The sequence below is a fragment of the Anser cygnoides genome, chromosome 2 (assembly GCF_040182565.1).
Source record: "Anser cygnoides isolate HZ-2024a breed goose chromosome 2, Taihu_goose_T2T_genome, whole genome shotgun sequence".
In the NCBI taxonomy this organism is placed as follows: Eukaryota; Metazoa; Chordata; class Aves; order Anseriformes; family Anatidae; genus Anser; species Anser cygnoides.
In genome coordinates, this window is record NC_089874.1 from 162,726,562 (window position 1) to 162,740,690 (window position 14,129).

A 14,129-nucleotide genomic window follows, 5' to 3' on the forward strand; every position below is an offset into this window, starting at 1 on the left:
CGGCAGGGCCCAAGCCTGTTGCTGTTCAGGAAGCAGCTAGACAGCACTCTTACATGTACCCTGGTTTTTAAACAAGAGGAGTCACAGATTTGATGGACAGACCACTTAGCAGACAACTAATTGGCTGGATGAGCACATTCAAGGAGTAGCGGCCAACACTTCGATGCCCAGGTAGATAAAATGGAGGAGTGCTTTCTCTCAGGGGTCTGTCCTGGGACCTGTGTTATCTCACCTCCTTGCCCCTGACATACACAGTGGGATGGAGCGGGCCCTCAGCAAGTTTGCACATGGCACCAAGCTCTGTGGGGGGGCCGACACCTTAGAGGAAAGGGATGCCATCTGGAAGGACCTTGACAGGCTTGACAGGTGGGCCCAAGCAAACCTCAAGGAGTTCAACAAGGCCGAATGCAAAGTCCTGCATTTGGGTCGAGACAATCCCCAACATCAATACAGCCTGAGCAACGAGTGGATTGAGAGCAGCCCCACAGAGAATGACTTGGGGGTATTGGTGGAGAAACATCTCAATGTGAGCCAGCGATGTACACTCGCGGCCCAGAAAGCCAGCCATCTCCAGGGCTGCACCAATAGAAGTCAGCACGCACTGAACTACTCTTTCCCATTGGGATTTTCTGGACACCACCCCTGACAGACACCATCAAGACACTTCAATCAATGTCATAGAATGACGGTTGCGCCTCTGAGATGAGGCTGGATCTTGGGCTCACCAAATCCCCAACCATGGCTCTTTCTCAAAGAAACCCGTACTTCCTCAGCTTCTGAATGGCCATGTCATTGGAGCAATCATCAAAGCCTTTACTAAAGGCAAGGTAAGCAACAATTCCTGCTCTCCCCTTGTCCACCCAGCACGTCACTTCAACGTAGAAGACACTGAGAAGGCTCAAGTATGATCTGCTCTTTGTAGATCCATGCTGACTAGTCCCCATCTCTTTCTTACCGTTCATGGGCTTGTCAATGCTTTGCAGGAGGATTTCTTTCAAAACATTCCCAGCGACGGATGACAGAGTGACCAGCCTGCAGTTTCCCAGACCTTCCTTCGCCATCTTGTTGAACATCAGAGTGGGATGAGTCTATTCCAGTCTTCAGGAACCCAGTCACCAAGAACTTTCAAAGAAAGCTGAATGTAGCCTTGTGAAGATTTCAGCCAGGACTCTCAGCATTTGTGGGTGCAACCTGATAGGTCCTGTGCACTTAAGCACATCCAGTGGCACAGCCTCCCCGTCTTCCTCAGCAACACGCACCACTCACCTGTTGGACAGCCTGCAAAACACTCACCTTGGCTAAGCAGTGGAAGGCCTTGACATTCGCCCACACTTTGGAGTTGCAGACCACATGCCTCCAGTTCCGTCTGAAATGTCCAAATCACCTTTCAGAAAATCAAACACTGGGCAGAGAAATAGGTTTCTCCCTTGACACAAATGCCAAATATCACCCCCAATAACACAATGGCTCCCAGCTGGCCCTTTCTGACTGTACCTCTTGTCCTCCGCCTTTCATGAATCTCAGGGCCGCTCACGGACCTCCCCACCCAGCCCAAAACGTCCCATCAAGCAGAGCGTCAAGGCTTGACTTTTCTGGTGGCTTCGGCTTTGGAGGAAAGGCGAGGAAGCCTACGGTGTCAGGAAACATGGCCAGTGTAGGACCTACTCATCTCTCATTCCTTCTTTTCGTAGCACCCTCTTCTATGCCCGATACGCTCCACTGCAATGATTTCCTCACAGCCACAGAGCCCAGTGTGGCTGGGCCACACCACATAAATGCCATGCAAAGACCTCACTCATGACACCACACCTCAGCCAGCCTTTGGCCACATCATCTACCTGCCCTGCCATGCACCTTTCACAGAAATGCTCCAGCCTCTAATACTCTCACTTTGAAGGTGCCACCAGGACCCAACACCATGTCCTCAACAGGAGGAAATGAAAAGGTCGAGTTGTGGGAAGGACACCACACCCCACCTCATTACTTGCCAGGCTTTGGCATGCAAGAGCAGCTCACGCCAAATGCTGTCATGCGCAAAGGCTCTCTCGCCCCGCGGGCACTCAAGGACCAGCATAAAAGTCGGCCCTGCGCCTCTCACACTCACACACTCCTCCCGACGCCTTCTCCCCTGCGCCCAACAAGGTGAGCCTGAACCCCACCCCCTTCCTTCACCCGCCCCAACAGGCCTAGCTCTTCATACGCCCTCTGCCCCCAGCCTCAGCAGCCCTTCCGCCTCCCCACTGCCATGCTCCGCAAAACCCCAGGCCTCCCCACTCCCTTGGCTTCCCCCAGCACTGCTTCTCGTGCCCCCAACACCCTCCGACTTCCCAACACCCTCTCTTCCAGGGACCCTCCGCACCACAGACATGTCCTGCTACGACATCTGCCGCCCCTGCGGACCCACCCCGCTGGCTAACAGCTGCAACGAGCCCTGTGTCAGGCAGTGCGAGGACTCCCACGTCGTCATCCAGCCTTCCACCGTGGTGGTCACCCTGCCAGGACCCATCCTCAGCTCCTTCCCCCAGAACACCGCCGTTGGATCCTCCGCATCAGCTGCCGTGGGCAGCAACCTCAGCTCCCAGGGAGTGCCCATCTCCTCTGGAGGCTTTGGAGGATGGGGCCTTGGAGGCTGGGGCCTTGGAGGCCTGGGCTGCTTCTCTGGCAGAAGAGCCTGCTACCCCTGCTAAGGACCCACGCCAGCACCCCTGACAGCAGCTAACAATGCCCTGCAAGCCACTTCATGGACTGAGGATGCTCTCATCTCCGTGCTCTGGGAATAGCTCCCACACAAAATGCATAGCTGCTGATGGTCACTCTGCTTGCACCTCTGACCACGGCCCTTCTCTTTGTGCTCCTTCCTTTTCATGAGTCTTCCTCAATAAAGTTCTAATGCATGCCAGCCTGACACTCCTCCTTTCTTCACTCAACGCTCTTCAGCCAAAGGGACCTGGACAGGCTGCAGAAGCGGGCTCATGTGAACCACATGAGCTTCAACAAGTCCAAGTTCAAGGTGTTGCACCTGGGTCGGGGCAATCCCAGTCAGGAGGACAGACTGGGAGAAGAACTCATTGAGAGCAGCCCTGCAGAGATGGACTTGGGTTGTTCTGGTGGACCAAAGGCTCGACAGGACCCAGCAGTGCACGCCTGCAGCCCAGAAAGCCACCTGCACCCTGGGCTGCTTCAACAGAGGTGTGACCAGCAGGTCGAGGGACGTGATTGTCCCCCTCTGCTCTGTCCTCGTGAGGCACCACCTTGAGCACCTCCCCTATGAAAGAAGGCTCAGAGAGCTCGGGATGTTCAGCCTGGAGAAGTGCAGGCTCTGCGGAGACTTCCTTGAGACCTTTCAGTACTTGAAGGGGTCTTCTGAAAAAGACGGAGAACGTCTCTTTCCTTGGGTAGATAATGATAGGACAAGGGGGAATGGTCTTCAACTAAAAGAGGATAGATTTAGACTAGACATGAAAAGGAAATTCTTCACTGTGAGAGGATGAGGCACTGGAACAGGTTGCCAAGAGAAGTTGTGGTTACCCCAGGCGTGGAGGTGTTCAAGGCCAGCCTGGATGGGGCCTTGGCCAACGTGATCTGGTGGGTGGCATCCCTGCCTCCGGCAGGGGGCTGGAGTTAGATGATCCCTAAGGTCCCTTCCAAGGTGAGCCATTCTATGATTCTATGATGACTCCCACTTCACCCTGTATAAATACACGGTTCAAGATCAGGTTGAAAAGTGCCACAAGACCTCCCCTAGTGTTCTGTTTTTACGTGGCAAGGTTTTGGTAGTGGGGGCTGCAGGGGTGGCCTCTATGAGAACAATCCAGCAGTTGCCCCATGTTTGATAAGGGCCTCTTTCAGCCATCTACAAAGGGACCTGCCGCTGCCCAGTGCTGAGCCAATAAGCGATGTTTTTTGTGCCTCTGTGATCCTACACCTTCACAACAAACACTATCACAGAGTCATATATGTAGGACGTCAGTCACTTCTCCGTAGAAGATGCTATGTAGGCACACAGGGGATATGCTCTCTATAAATCCACGCTGACTACTCTCCATCACTTTTCCGTACTTGAGAACACATTCTGGGAGGATTTCCTTCAGAACCTTCCCAGACTCTGACCTCAGGCTGACCAGGCTGCAGTTTCCCAGACATTCCTCCTTCATCTTTTGAACATAAGAGTGGGATGAGTCTCTTCCACTTTTCAGGAACCTCTCCCAGTCGCCGTGACTTTTCAAAGGTAACTGAGAGAGCTATTTATTGAAAACGTATCAGCCACGACACTCAGCATTTGCAGGTGCAGCCTGTCAGGTCCCACGGACTCCTGCATAACCAGCTACACAGCCTCCCCATCATCCTCGTCAACAAGCTCCAGTGGGACAGCCTACAAAACACTCACCTCGGCAGATCAGGGGCTGCACTTGCCATTCCCCAATCCTCGCAATGCAACCATCACCACTGGGGCCCCATGTTCACAGCTACAAGCAGCATACACACCTCCAGCTCCCCTCTAAAACGTCCATATCGTCTGTCTCAACGTTGAACACCACGCACAGAAATAGGATTCCCCCTTGACCCCCACCACAAAGAACAGCCTAAGGGACTCCCACCAAACTGCAGGAGGCCAAAGCCCCGGCTGTCAACATGCTGGCCCCACAAAAGGGAGCGCTACGGAGTCGCCAACGCAACCCTTTGGGAAGCATGGCAGGACTCCCAACGCACTTAGTCCTGTCAGCCCTAAGACAGGCCCGCGACTACAACATCCTACTATGCAAACTCCCCTCCTCTGCCTCTTTTGACTGCGGCCCCAAGGACAAGACAGGGAGCCCACTTGCTCCCAGATACATCCTCTACCTACAAGATGACCACCAAGCCACCAATGCAGCACACCAAACAGGAAAGACAAGGGCTAAAAGCAGGCTCGTGAGTTGGGATGAAGGCACGGAGGGAGTGAATGTGATGCAAGTGGTAGCGCATCACGCCCAGCATACCTGAGAAGCCCTGACCAGCCTGCTGGGGATGCCAACAACGGGGGCCCCCTCCTCACAACAGAGCCACCGACCACACCTCAGGAGTGCCAAACCATGACCTCACTGACAACAATGCACTTCTCCCATGTCATGCATGCATCTTCTGCCAGCCCTTTAACGAACCTTCAGGAACTATCCCTTTAATACTCTCACTTGAAATGTTCCGCCACTTCCAACATCCTCAACAGGAGGAAATGAAGATGGAGCATTGTGGGGACAACACACCCCACCTCATTACTTGATGGGTTTTGGCATATAAGAGCAGCTCACGCCAAATGCTGTCATGCGCAAAGGCTCTCTCGCCCCGCGGGCACTCGTGACCCAGCATAAAAGCGGCCCTGCGCCTCGCACCCTCACACACTCCTCCCGACGCCTTCTCCTCTGCGCCCAACAAGGTGAGCCTAAGCCCCGCTCCCCCCCTTCACCCGCCACACTGGACCCATCTCTCCAGACTCTTTCTGCCCCCAGCCTCAACAGCCCTTCCGCTTCACCACCGCCATACTCCCCAAAGTCCCACCCTAGGCCTCCCCACTCCCTTGGCCTCCCCCAGCACCGCTCCTCACGCCCCCAACACCCTCTGACTTCCCAGCACCCTCTCTTCCAGGGACCTTCCGCACCACAGACATGTCCTGCTACGACATCTGCCGCCCCTGCGGACCCACCCCGCTGGCTAACAGCTGCAACGAGCCCTGTGTCAGGCAGTGCGAGGACTCCCACGTCGTCATCCAGCCTTCCACCGTGGTGGTCACCCTGCTAGGACCCATCCTCAGCTCCTTCCCCCAGAACACCGCCGTTGGATCCTCCGCATCAGCTGCCGTGGGCAGCAACCTCAGCTCCCAGGGAGTGCCCATCTCCTCCGGTGGCTTTGGAGGCTTTGGCCTTGGAGGCCTGGGCTGCTTCTCTGGCGGAAGGGCCTGCTACCCCTGCTAAGGACCCACACCAACACCCCTGACAGAAGCCTCCAACTCCATGCAAGCCAGCTCTTCGACTGAGGACGCACCTCCGCGCTCTTCATAGCGCACAGGCTCCCCAGCCTCGGCTCTTCTTCTCAGGGCACTCCGCACTCTAGCAGGGAACGGGGCCAGTCCATGCTGCCTGGAAACATGGCTGATGGACAGCCTACTCCTCTCTCACTTCCTTGTTCTCCTTCCACCGTCTTCCATGTCCAGTACTCTCCACTGCAATGGCTTACTCCCAGCTACAAACCCACCCGGCACCTCTCATGTGCTGATTCTATTGCAGTGCACGAAGACCTTGGGGCTCTGCGAAAACCTGCTGTACCATGGGACACAGGCTGATGGTTGCACTACTTGCACCACAGAACAGGTCCCTTCTACTCTGCAAGTGTTTGCACTCTTTTTTTCCACAATAAAGTTCTCGTGCATGTCAGCCTGTGATGTCTCCCCTTCCTTTCTGCTCCCAACACTCCTTCAACTTCACTCAACATTAAGCAGGGCTCAGCAGGCCGGCAGGGCCCAAGCCTGTTGCTGTTCAGGAAGCAGCTAGACAGCACTCTTACATGTACCCTGGTTTTTAAACAAGAGGAGTCACAGATTTGATGGACAGACCACTTAGCAGACAACTAATTGGCTGGATGAGCACATTCAAGGAGTAGCGGCCAACACTTCGATGCCCAGGTAGATAAAATGGAGGAGTGCTTTCTCTCAGGGGTCTGTCCTGGGACCTGTGTTATCTCACCTCCTTGCCCCTGACATACACAGTGGGATGGAGCGGGCCCTCAGCAAGTTTGCACATGGCACCAAGCTCTGTGGGGGGGCCGACACCTTAGAGGAAAGGGATGCCATCTGGAAGGACCTTGACAGGCTTGACAGGTGGGCCCAAGCAAACCTCAAGGAGTTCAACAAGGCCGAATGCAAAGTCCTGCATTTGGGTCGAGACAATCCCCAACATCAATACAGCCTGAGCAACGAGTGGATTGAGAGCAGCCCCACAGAGAATGACTTGGGGGTATTGGTGGAGAAACATCTCAATGTGAGCCAGCGATGTACACTCGCGGCCCAGAAAGCCAGCCATCTCCAGGGCTGCACCAATAGAAGTCAGCACGCACTGAACTACTCTTTCCCATTGGGATTTTCTGGACACCACCCCTGACAGACACCATCAAGACACTTCAATCAATGTCATAGAATGACGGTTGCGCCTCTGAGATGAGGCTGGATCTTGGGCTCACCAAATCCCCAACCATGGCTCTTTCTCAAAGAAACCCGTACTTCCTCAGCTTCTGAATGGCCATGTCATTGGAGCAATCATCAAAGCCTTTACTAAAGGCAAGGTAAGCAACAATTCCTGCTCTCCCCTTGTCCACCCAGCACGTCACTTCAACGTAGAAGACACTGAGAAGGCTCAAGTATGATCTGCTCTTTGTAGATCCATGCTGACTAGTCCCCATCTCTTTCTTACCGTTCATGGGCTTGTCAATGCTTTGCAGGAGGATTTCTTTCAAAACATTCCCAGCGACGGATGACAGAGTGACCAGCCTGCAGTTTCCCAGACCTTCCTTCGCCATCTTGTTGAACATCAGAGTGGGATGAGTCTATTCCAGTCTTCAGGAACCCAGTCACCAAGAACTTTCAAAGAAAGCTGAATGTAGCCTTGTGAAGATTTCAGCCAGGACTCTCAGCATTTGTGGGTGCAACCTGATAGGTCCTGTGCACTTAAGCACATCCAGTGGCACAGCCTCCCCGTCTTCCTCAGCAACACGCACCACTCACCTGTTGGACAGCCTGCAAAACACTCACCTTGGCTAAGCAGTGGAAGGCCTTGACATTCGCCCACACTTTGGAGTTGCAGACCACATGCCTCCAGTTCCGTCTGAAATGTCCAAATCACCTTTCAGAAAATCAAACACTGGGCAGAGAAATAGGTTTCTCCCTTGACACAAATGCCAAATATCACCCCCAATAACACAATGGCTCCCAGCTGGCCCTTTCTGACTGTACCTCTTGTCCTCCGCCTTTCATGAATCTCAGGGCCGCTCACGGACCTCCCCACCCAGCCCAAAACGTCCCATCAAGCAGAGCGTCAAGGCTTGACTTTTCTGGTGGCTTCGGCTTTGGAGGAAAGGCGAGGAAGCCTACGGTGTCAGGAAACATGGCCAGTGTAGGACCTACTCATCTCTCATTCCTTCTTTTCGTAGCACCCTCTTCTATGCCCGATACGCTCCACTGCAATGATTTCCTCACAGCCACAAAGCCCAGTGTGGCTGGGCCACACCACATAAATGCCATGCAAAGACCTCACTCATGACACCACACCTCAGCCAGCCTTTGGCCACATCATCTACCTGCCCTGCCATGCACCTTTCACAGAAATGCTCCAGCCTCTAATACTCTCACTTTGAAGGTGCCACCAGGACCCAACACCATGTCCTCAACAGGAGGAAATGAAAAGGTCGAGTTGTGGGAAGGACACCACACCCCACCTCATTACTTGCCAGGCTTTGGCATGCAAGAGCAGCTCACGCCAAATGCTGTCATGCGCAAAGGCTCTCTCGCCCCACGGGCACTCAAGGACCAGCATAAAAGTCGGCCCTGCGCCTCTCACACTCACACACTCCTCCCGACGCCTTCTCCCCTGCGCCCAACAAGGTGAGCCTGAACCCCACCCCCTTCCTTCACCCGCCCCAACAGGCCTAGCTCTTCATACGCCCTCTGCCCCCAGCCTCAGCAGCCCTTCCGCCTCCCCACTGCCATGCTCCGCAAAACCCCAGGCCTCCCCACTCCCTTGGCTTCCCCCAGCACTGCTTCTCGTGCCCCCAACACCCTCCGACTTCCCAACACCCTCTCTTCCAGGGACCCTCCGCACCACAGACATGTCCTGCTACGACATCTGCCGCCCCTGCGGACCCACCCCGCTGGCTAACAGCTGCAACGAGCCCTGTGTCAGGCAGTGCGAGGACTCCCACGTCGCCATCCAGCCTTCCACCGTGGTGGTCACCCTGCCAGGACCCATCCTCAGCTCCTTCCCCCAGAACACCGCCGTTGGATCCTCCGCATCAGCTGCCGTGGGCAGCAACCTCAGCTCCCAGGGAGTGCCCATCTCCTCTGGAGGCTTTGGAGGATGGGGCCTTGGAGGCTGGGGCCTTGGAGGCCTGGGCTGCTTCTCTGGCAGAAGAGCCTGCTACCCCTGCTAAGGACCCACGCCAGCACCCCTGACAGCAGCTAACAATGCCCTGCAAGCCACTTCATGGACTGAGGATGCTCTCATCTCCGTGCTCTGGGAATAGCCCCCACACAAAATGCATAGCTGCTGATGGTCACTCTGCTTGCACCTCTGACCACGGCCCTTCTCTTTGTGCTCCTTCCTTTTCATGAGTCTTCCTCAATAAAGTTCTAATGCATGCCAGCCTGACACTCCTCCTTTCTTCACTCAACGCTCTTCAGCCAAAGGGACCTGGACAGGCTGCAGAAGCGGGCTCATGTGAACCACATGAGCTTCAACAAGTCCAAGTTCAAGGTGTTGCACCTGGGTCGGGGCAATCCCAGTCAGGAGGACAGACTGGGAGAAGAACTCATTGAGAGCAGCCCTGCAGAGATGGACTTGGGTTGTTCTGGTGGACCAAAGGCTCGACAGGACCCAGCAGTGCACGCCTGCAGCCCAGAAAGCCACCTGCACCCTGGGCTGCTTCAACAGAGGTGTGACCAGCAGGTCGAGGGACGTGATTGTCCCCCTCTGCTCTGTCCTCGTGAGGCACCACCTTGAGCACCTCCCCTATGAAAGAAGGCTCAGAGAGCTCGGGATGTTCAGCCTGGAGAAGTGCAGGCTCTGCGGAGACTTCCTTGAGACCTTTCAGTACTTGAAGGGGTCTTCTGAAAAAGACGGAGAACGTCTCTTTCCTTGGGTAGATAATGATAGGACAAGGGGGAATGGTCTTCAACTAAAAGAGGATAGATTTAGACTAGACATGAAAAGGAAATTCTTCACTGTGAGAGGATGAGGCACTGGAACAGGTTGCCAAGAGAAGTTGTGGTTACCCCAGGCGTGGAGGTGTTCAAGGCCAGCCTGGATGGGGCCTTGGCCAACGTGATCTGGTGGGTGGCATCCCTGCCTCCGGCAGGGGGCTGGAGTTAGATGATCCCTAAGGTCCCTTCCAAGGTGAGCCATTCTATGATTCTATGATGACTCCCACTTCACCCTGTATAAATACACGGTTCAAGATCAGGTTGAAAAGTGCCACAAGACCTCCCCTAGTGTTCTGTTTTTACGTGGCAAGGTTTTGGTAGTGGGGGCTGCAGGGGTGGCCTCTATGAGAACAATCCAGCAGTTGCCCCATGTTTGATAAGGGCCTCTTTCAGCCATCTACAAAGGGACCTGCCGCTGCCCAGTGCTGAGCCAATAAGCGATGTTTTTTGTGCCTCTGTGATCCTACACCTTCACAACAAACACTATCACAGAGTCATATATGTAGGACGTCAGTCACTTCTCCGTAGAAGATGCTATGTAGGCACACAGGGGATATGCTCTCTATAAATCCACGCTGACTACTCTCCATCACTTTTCCGTACTTGAGAACACATTCTGGGAGGATTTCCTTCAGAACCTTCCCAGACTCTGACCTCAGGCTGACCAGGCTGCAGTTTCCCAGACATTCCTCCTTCATCTTTTGAACATAAGAGTGGGATGAGTCTCTTCCACTTTTCAGGAACCTCTCCCAGTCGCCGTGACTTTTCAAAGGTAACTGAGAGAGCTATTTATTGAAAACGTATCAGCCACGACACTCAGCATTTGCAGGTGCAGCCTGTCAGGTCCCACGGACTCCTGCATAACCAGCTACACAGCCTCCCCATCATCCTCGTCAACAAGCTCCAGTGGGACAGCCTACAAAACACTCACCTCGGCAGATCAGGGGCTGCACTTGCCATTCCCCAATCCTCGCAATGCAACCATCACCACTGGGGCCCCATGTTCACAGCTACAAGCAGCATACACACCTCCAGCTCCCCTCTAAAACGTCCATATCGTCTGTCTCAACGTTGAACACCACGCACAGAAATAGGATTCCCCCTTGACCCCCACCACAAAGAACAGCCTAAGGGACTCCCACCAAACTGCAGGAGGCCAAAGCCCCGGCTGTCAACATGCTGGCCCCACAAAAGGGAGCGCTACGGAGTCGCCAACGCAACCCTTTGGGAAGCATGGCAGGACTCCCAACGCACTTAGTCCTGTCAGCCCTAAGACAGGCCCGCGACTACAACATCCTGCTATGCAAACTCCCCTCCTCTGCCTCTTTTGACTGCGGCCCCAAGGACAAGACAGGGAGCCCACTTGCTCCCAGATACATCCTCTACCTACAAGATGACCACCAAGCCACCAATGCAGCACACCAAACAGGAAAGACAAGGGCTAAAAGCAGGCTCGTGAGTTGGGATGAAGGCACGGAGGGAGTGAATGTGATGCAAGTGGTAGCGCATCACGCCCAGCATACCTGAGAAGCCCTGACCAGCCTGCTGGGGATGCCAACAACGGGGGCCCCCTCCTCACAACAGAGCCACCGACCACACCTCAGGAGTGCCAAACCATGACCTCACTGACAACAATGCACTTCTCCCATGTCATGCATGCATCTTCTGCCAGCCCTTTAACGAACCTTCAGGAACTATCCCTTTAATACTCTCACTTGAAATGTTCCGCCACTTCCAACATCCTCAACAGGAGGAAATGAAGATGGAGCATTGTGGGGACAACACACCCCACCTCATTACTTGATGGGTTTTGGCATATAAGAGCAGCTCACGCCAAATGCTGTCATGCGCAAAGGCTCTCTCGCCCCGCGGGCACTCGTGACCCAGCATAAAAGCGGCCCTGCGCCTCGCACCCTCACACACTCCTCCCGACGCCTTCTCCTCTGCGCCCAACAAGGTGAGCCTAAGCCCCGCTCCCCCCCTTCACCCGCCACACTGGACCCATCTCTCCAGACTCTTTCTGCCCCCAGCCTCAACAGCCCTTCCGCTTCACCACCGCCATACTCCCCAAAGTCCCACCCTAGGCCTCCCCACTCCCTTGGCCTCCCCCAGCACCGCTCCTCACGCCCCCAACACCCTCTGACTTCCCAGCACCCTCTCTTCCAGGGACCTTCCGCACCACAGACATGTCCTGCTACGACATCTGCCGCCCCTGCGGACCCACCCCGCTGGCTAACAGCTGCAACGAGCCCTGTGTCAGGCAGTGCGAGGATTCCCGCGTCGTCATCCAGCCTTCCACCGTGGTGGTCACCCTGCCAGGACCCATCCTCAGCTCCTTCCCCCAGAACACCGCCGTTGGATCCTCCGCATCAGCTGCCGTGGGCAGCAACCTCAGCTCCCAGGGAGTGCCCATCTCCTCCGGTGGCTTTGGAGGCTTTGGCCTTGGAGGCCTGGGCTGCTTCTCTGGCGGAAGGGCCTGCTACCCCTGCTAAGGACCCACACCAACACCCCTGACAGAAGCCTCCAACTCCATGCAAGCCAGCTCTTCGACTGAGGACGCACCTCTGCGCTCTTCATAGCGCACAGGCTCCCCAGCCTCGGCTCTTCTTCTCAGGGCACTCCGCACTCTAGCAGGGAACGGGGCCAGTCCATGCTGCCTGGAAACATGGCTGATGGACAGCCTACTCCTCTCTCACTTCCTTGTTCTCCTTCCACCGTCTTCCATGTCCAGTACTCTCCACTGCAATGGCTTACTCCCAGCTACAAACCCACCCGGCACCTCTCATGTGCTGATTCTATTGCAGTGCACGAAGACCTTGGGGCTCTGCGAAAACCTGCTGTACCATGGGACACAGGCTGATGGTTGCACTACTTGCACCACAGAACAGGTCCCTTCTACTCTGCAAGTGTTTGCACTCTTTTTTTCCACAATAAAGTTCTCGTGCATGTCAGCCTGTGATGTCTCCCCTTCCTTTCTGCTCCCAACACTCCTTCAACTTCACTCAACATTAAGCAGGGCTCAGCAGGCCGGCAGGGCCCAAGCCTGTTGCTGTTCAGGAAGCAGCTAGACAGCACTCTTACATGTATCCTGGTTTTTAAACAAGAGGAGTCACAGATTTGATGGACAGACCACTTAGCAGACAACTAATTGGCTGGATGAGCACATTCAAGGAGTAGCGGCCAACACTTCGATGCCCAGGTAGATAAAATGGAGGAGTGCTTTCTCTCAGGGGTCTGTCCTGGGACCTGTGTTATCTCACCTCCTTGCCCCTGACATACACAGTGGGATGGAGCGGGCCCTCAGCAAGTTTGCACATGGCACCAAGCTCTGTGGGGGGGCCGACACCTTAGAGGAAAGGGATGCCATCTGGAAGGACCTTGACAGGCTTGACAGGTGGGCCCAAGCAAACCTCAAGGAGTTCAACAAGGCCGAATGCAAAGTCCTGCATTTGGGTCGAGACAATCCCCAACATCAATACAGCCTGAGCAACGAGTGGATTGAGAGCAGCCCCACAGAGAATGACTTGGGGGTATTGGTGGAGAAACATCTCAATGTGAGCCAGCGATGTACACTCGCGGCCCAGAAAGCCAGCCATCTCCAGGGCTGCACCAGTAGAAGTCAGCACGCACTGAACTACTCTTTCCCATTGGGATTTTCTGGACACCACCCCTGACAGACACCATCAAGACACTTCAATCAATGTCATAGAATGACGGTTGCGCCTCTGAGATGAGGCTGGATCTTGGGCTCACCAAATCCCCAACCATGGCTCTTTCTCAAAGAAACCCGTACTTCCTCAGCTTCTGAATGGCCATGTCATTGGAGCAATCATCAAAGCCTTTACTAAAGGCAAGGTAAGCAACAATTCCTGCTCTCCCCTTGTCCACCCAGCACGTCACTTCAACGTAGAAGACACTGAGAAGGCTCAAGTATGATCTGCTCTTTGTAGATCCATGCTGACTAGTCCCCATCTCTTTCTTACCGTTCATGGGCTTGTCAATGCTTTGCAGGAGGATTTCTTTCAAAACATTCCCAGCGACGGATGACAGAGTGACCAGCCTGCAGTTTCCCAGACCTTCCTTCGCCATCTTGTTGAACATCAGAGTGGGATGAGTCTATTCCAGTCTTCAGGAACCCAGTCACCAAGAACTTTCAAAGAAAGCTGAATGTAGCCTTGTGAAGATTTCA

The 14,129-nt window shown here is 54.7% G+C and overlaps 2 protein-coding genes across 3 annotated transcripts; both read left to right on the plus strand.

Moving 5' to 3' along the window:
* The first annotated feature begins 2,351 nt into the window (after window positions 1-2,351).
* Window positions 2,352-2,899, plus strand: LOC136789830 (feather keratin 1-like). Its single transcript, XM_066990836.1, has one exon. The coding sequence runs from the start codon at window positions 2,367-2,369 to the stop codon at window positions 2,685-2,687; it is 321 nt and encodes a 106-aa protein (XP_066846937.1). The 5' UTR covers window positions 2,352-2,366; the 3' UTR covers window positions 2,688-2,899.
* Window positions 2,900-8,606: 5,707 nt separating this feature from the next.
* Window positions 8,607-12,616, plus strand: LOC136789831 (feather keratin 1-like). 2 transcript variants are annotated; one of them, XM_066990838.1, is made up of 2 exons: window positions 8,607-8,626; window positions 12,107-12,616. In XM_066990838.1, exon 2 carries the CDS (start codon window positions 12,127-12,129, stop codon window positions 12,430-12,432), a length of 306 nt encoding a protein of 101 aa, XP_066846939.1. In that variant the 5' UTR covers window positions 8,607-8,626; window positions 12,107-12,126; the 3' UTR covers window positions 12,433-12,616. The 2 variants fall into 2 exon arrangements, with proteins under 2 accessions (XP_066846939.1, XP_066846938.1); XM_066990837.1 differs by lacking the exon at window positions 8,607-8,626 and adding an exon at window positions 11,754-11,897.
* Window positions 12,617-14,129: the final 1,513 nt, after the last annotated feature.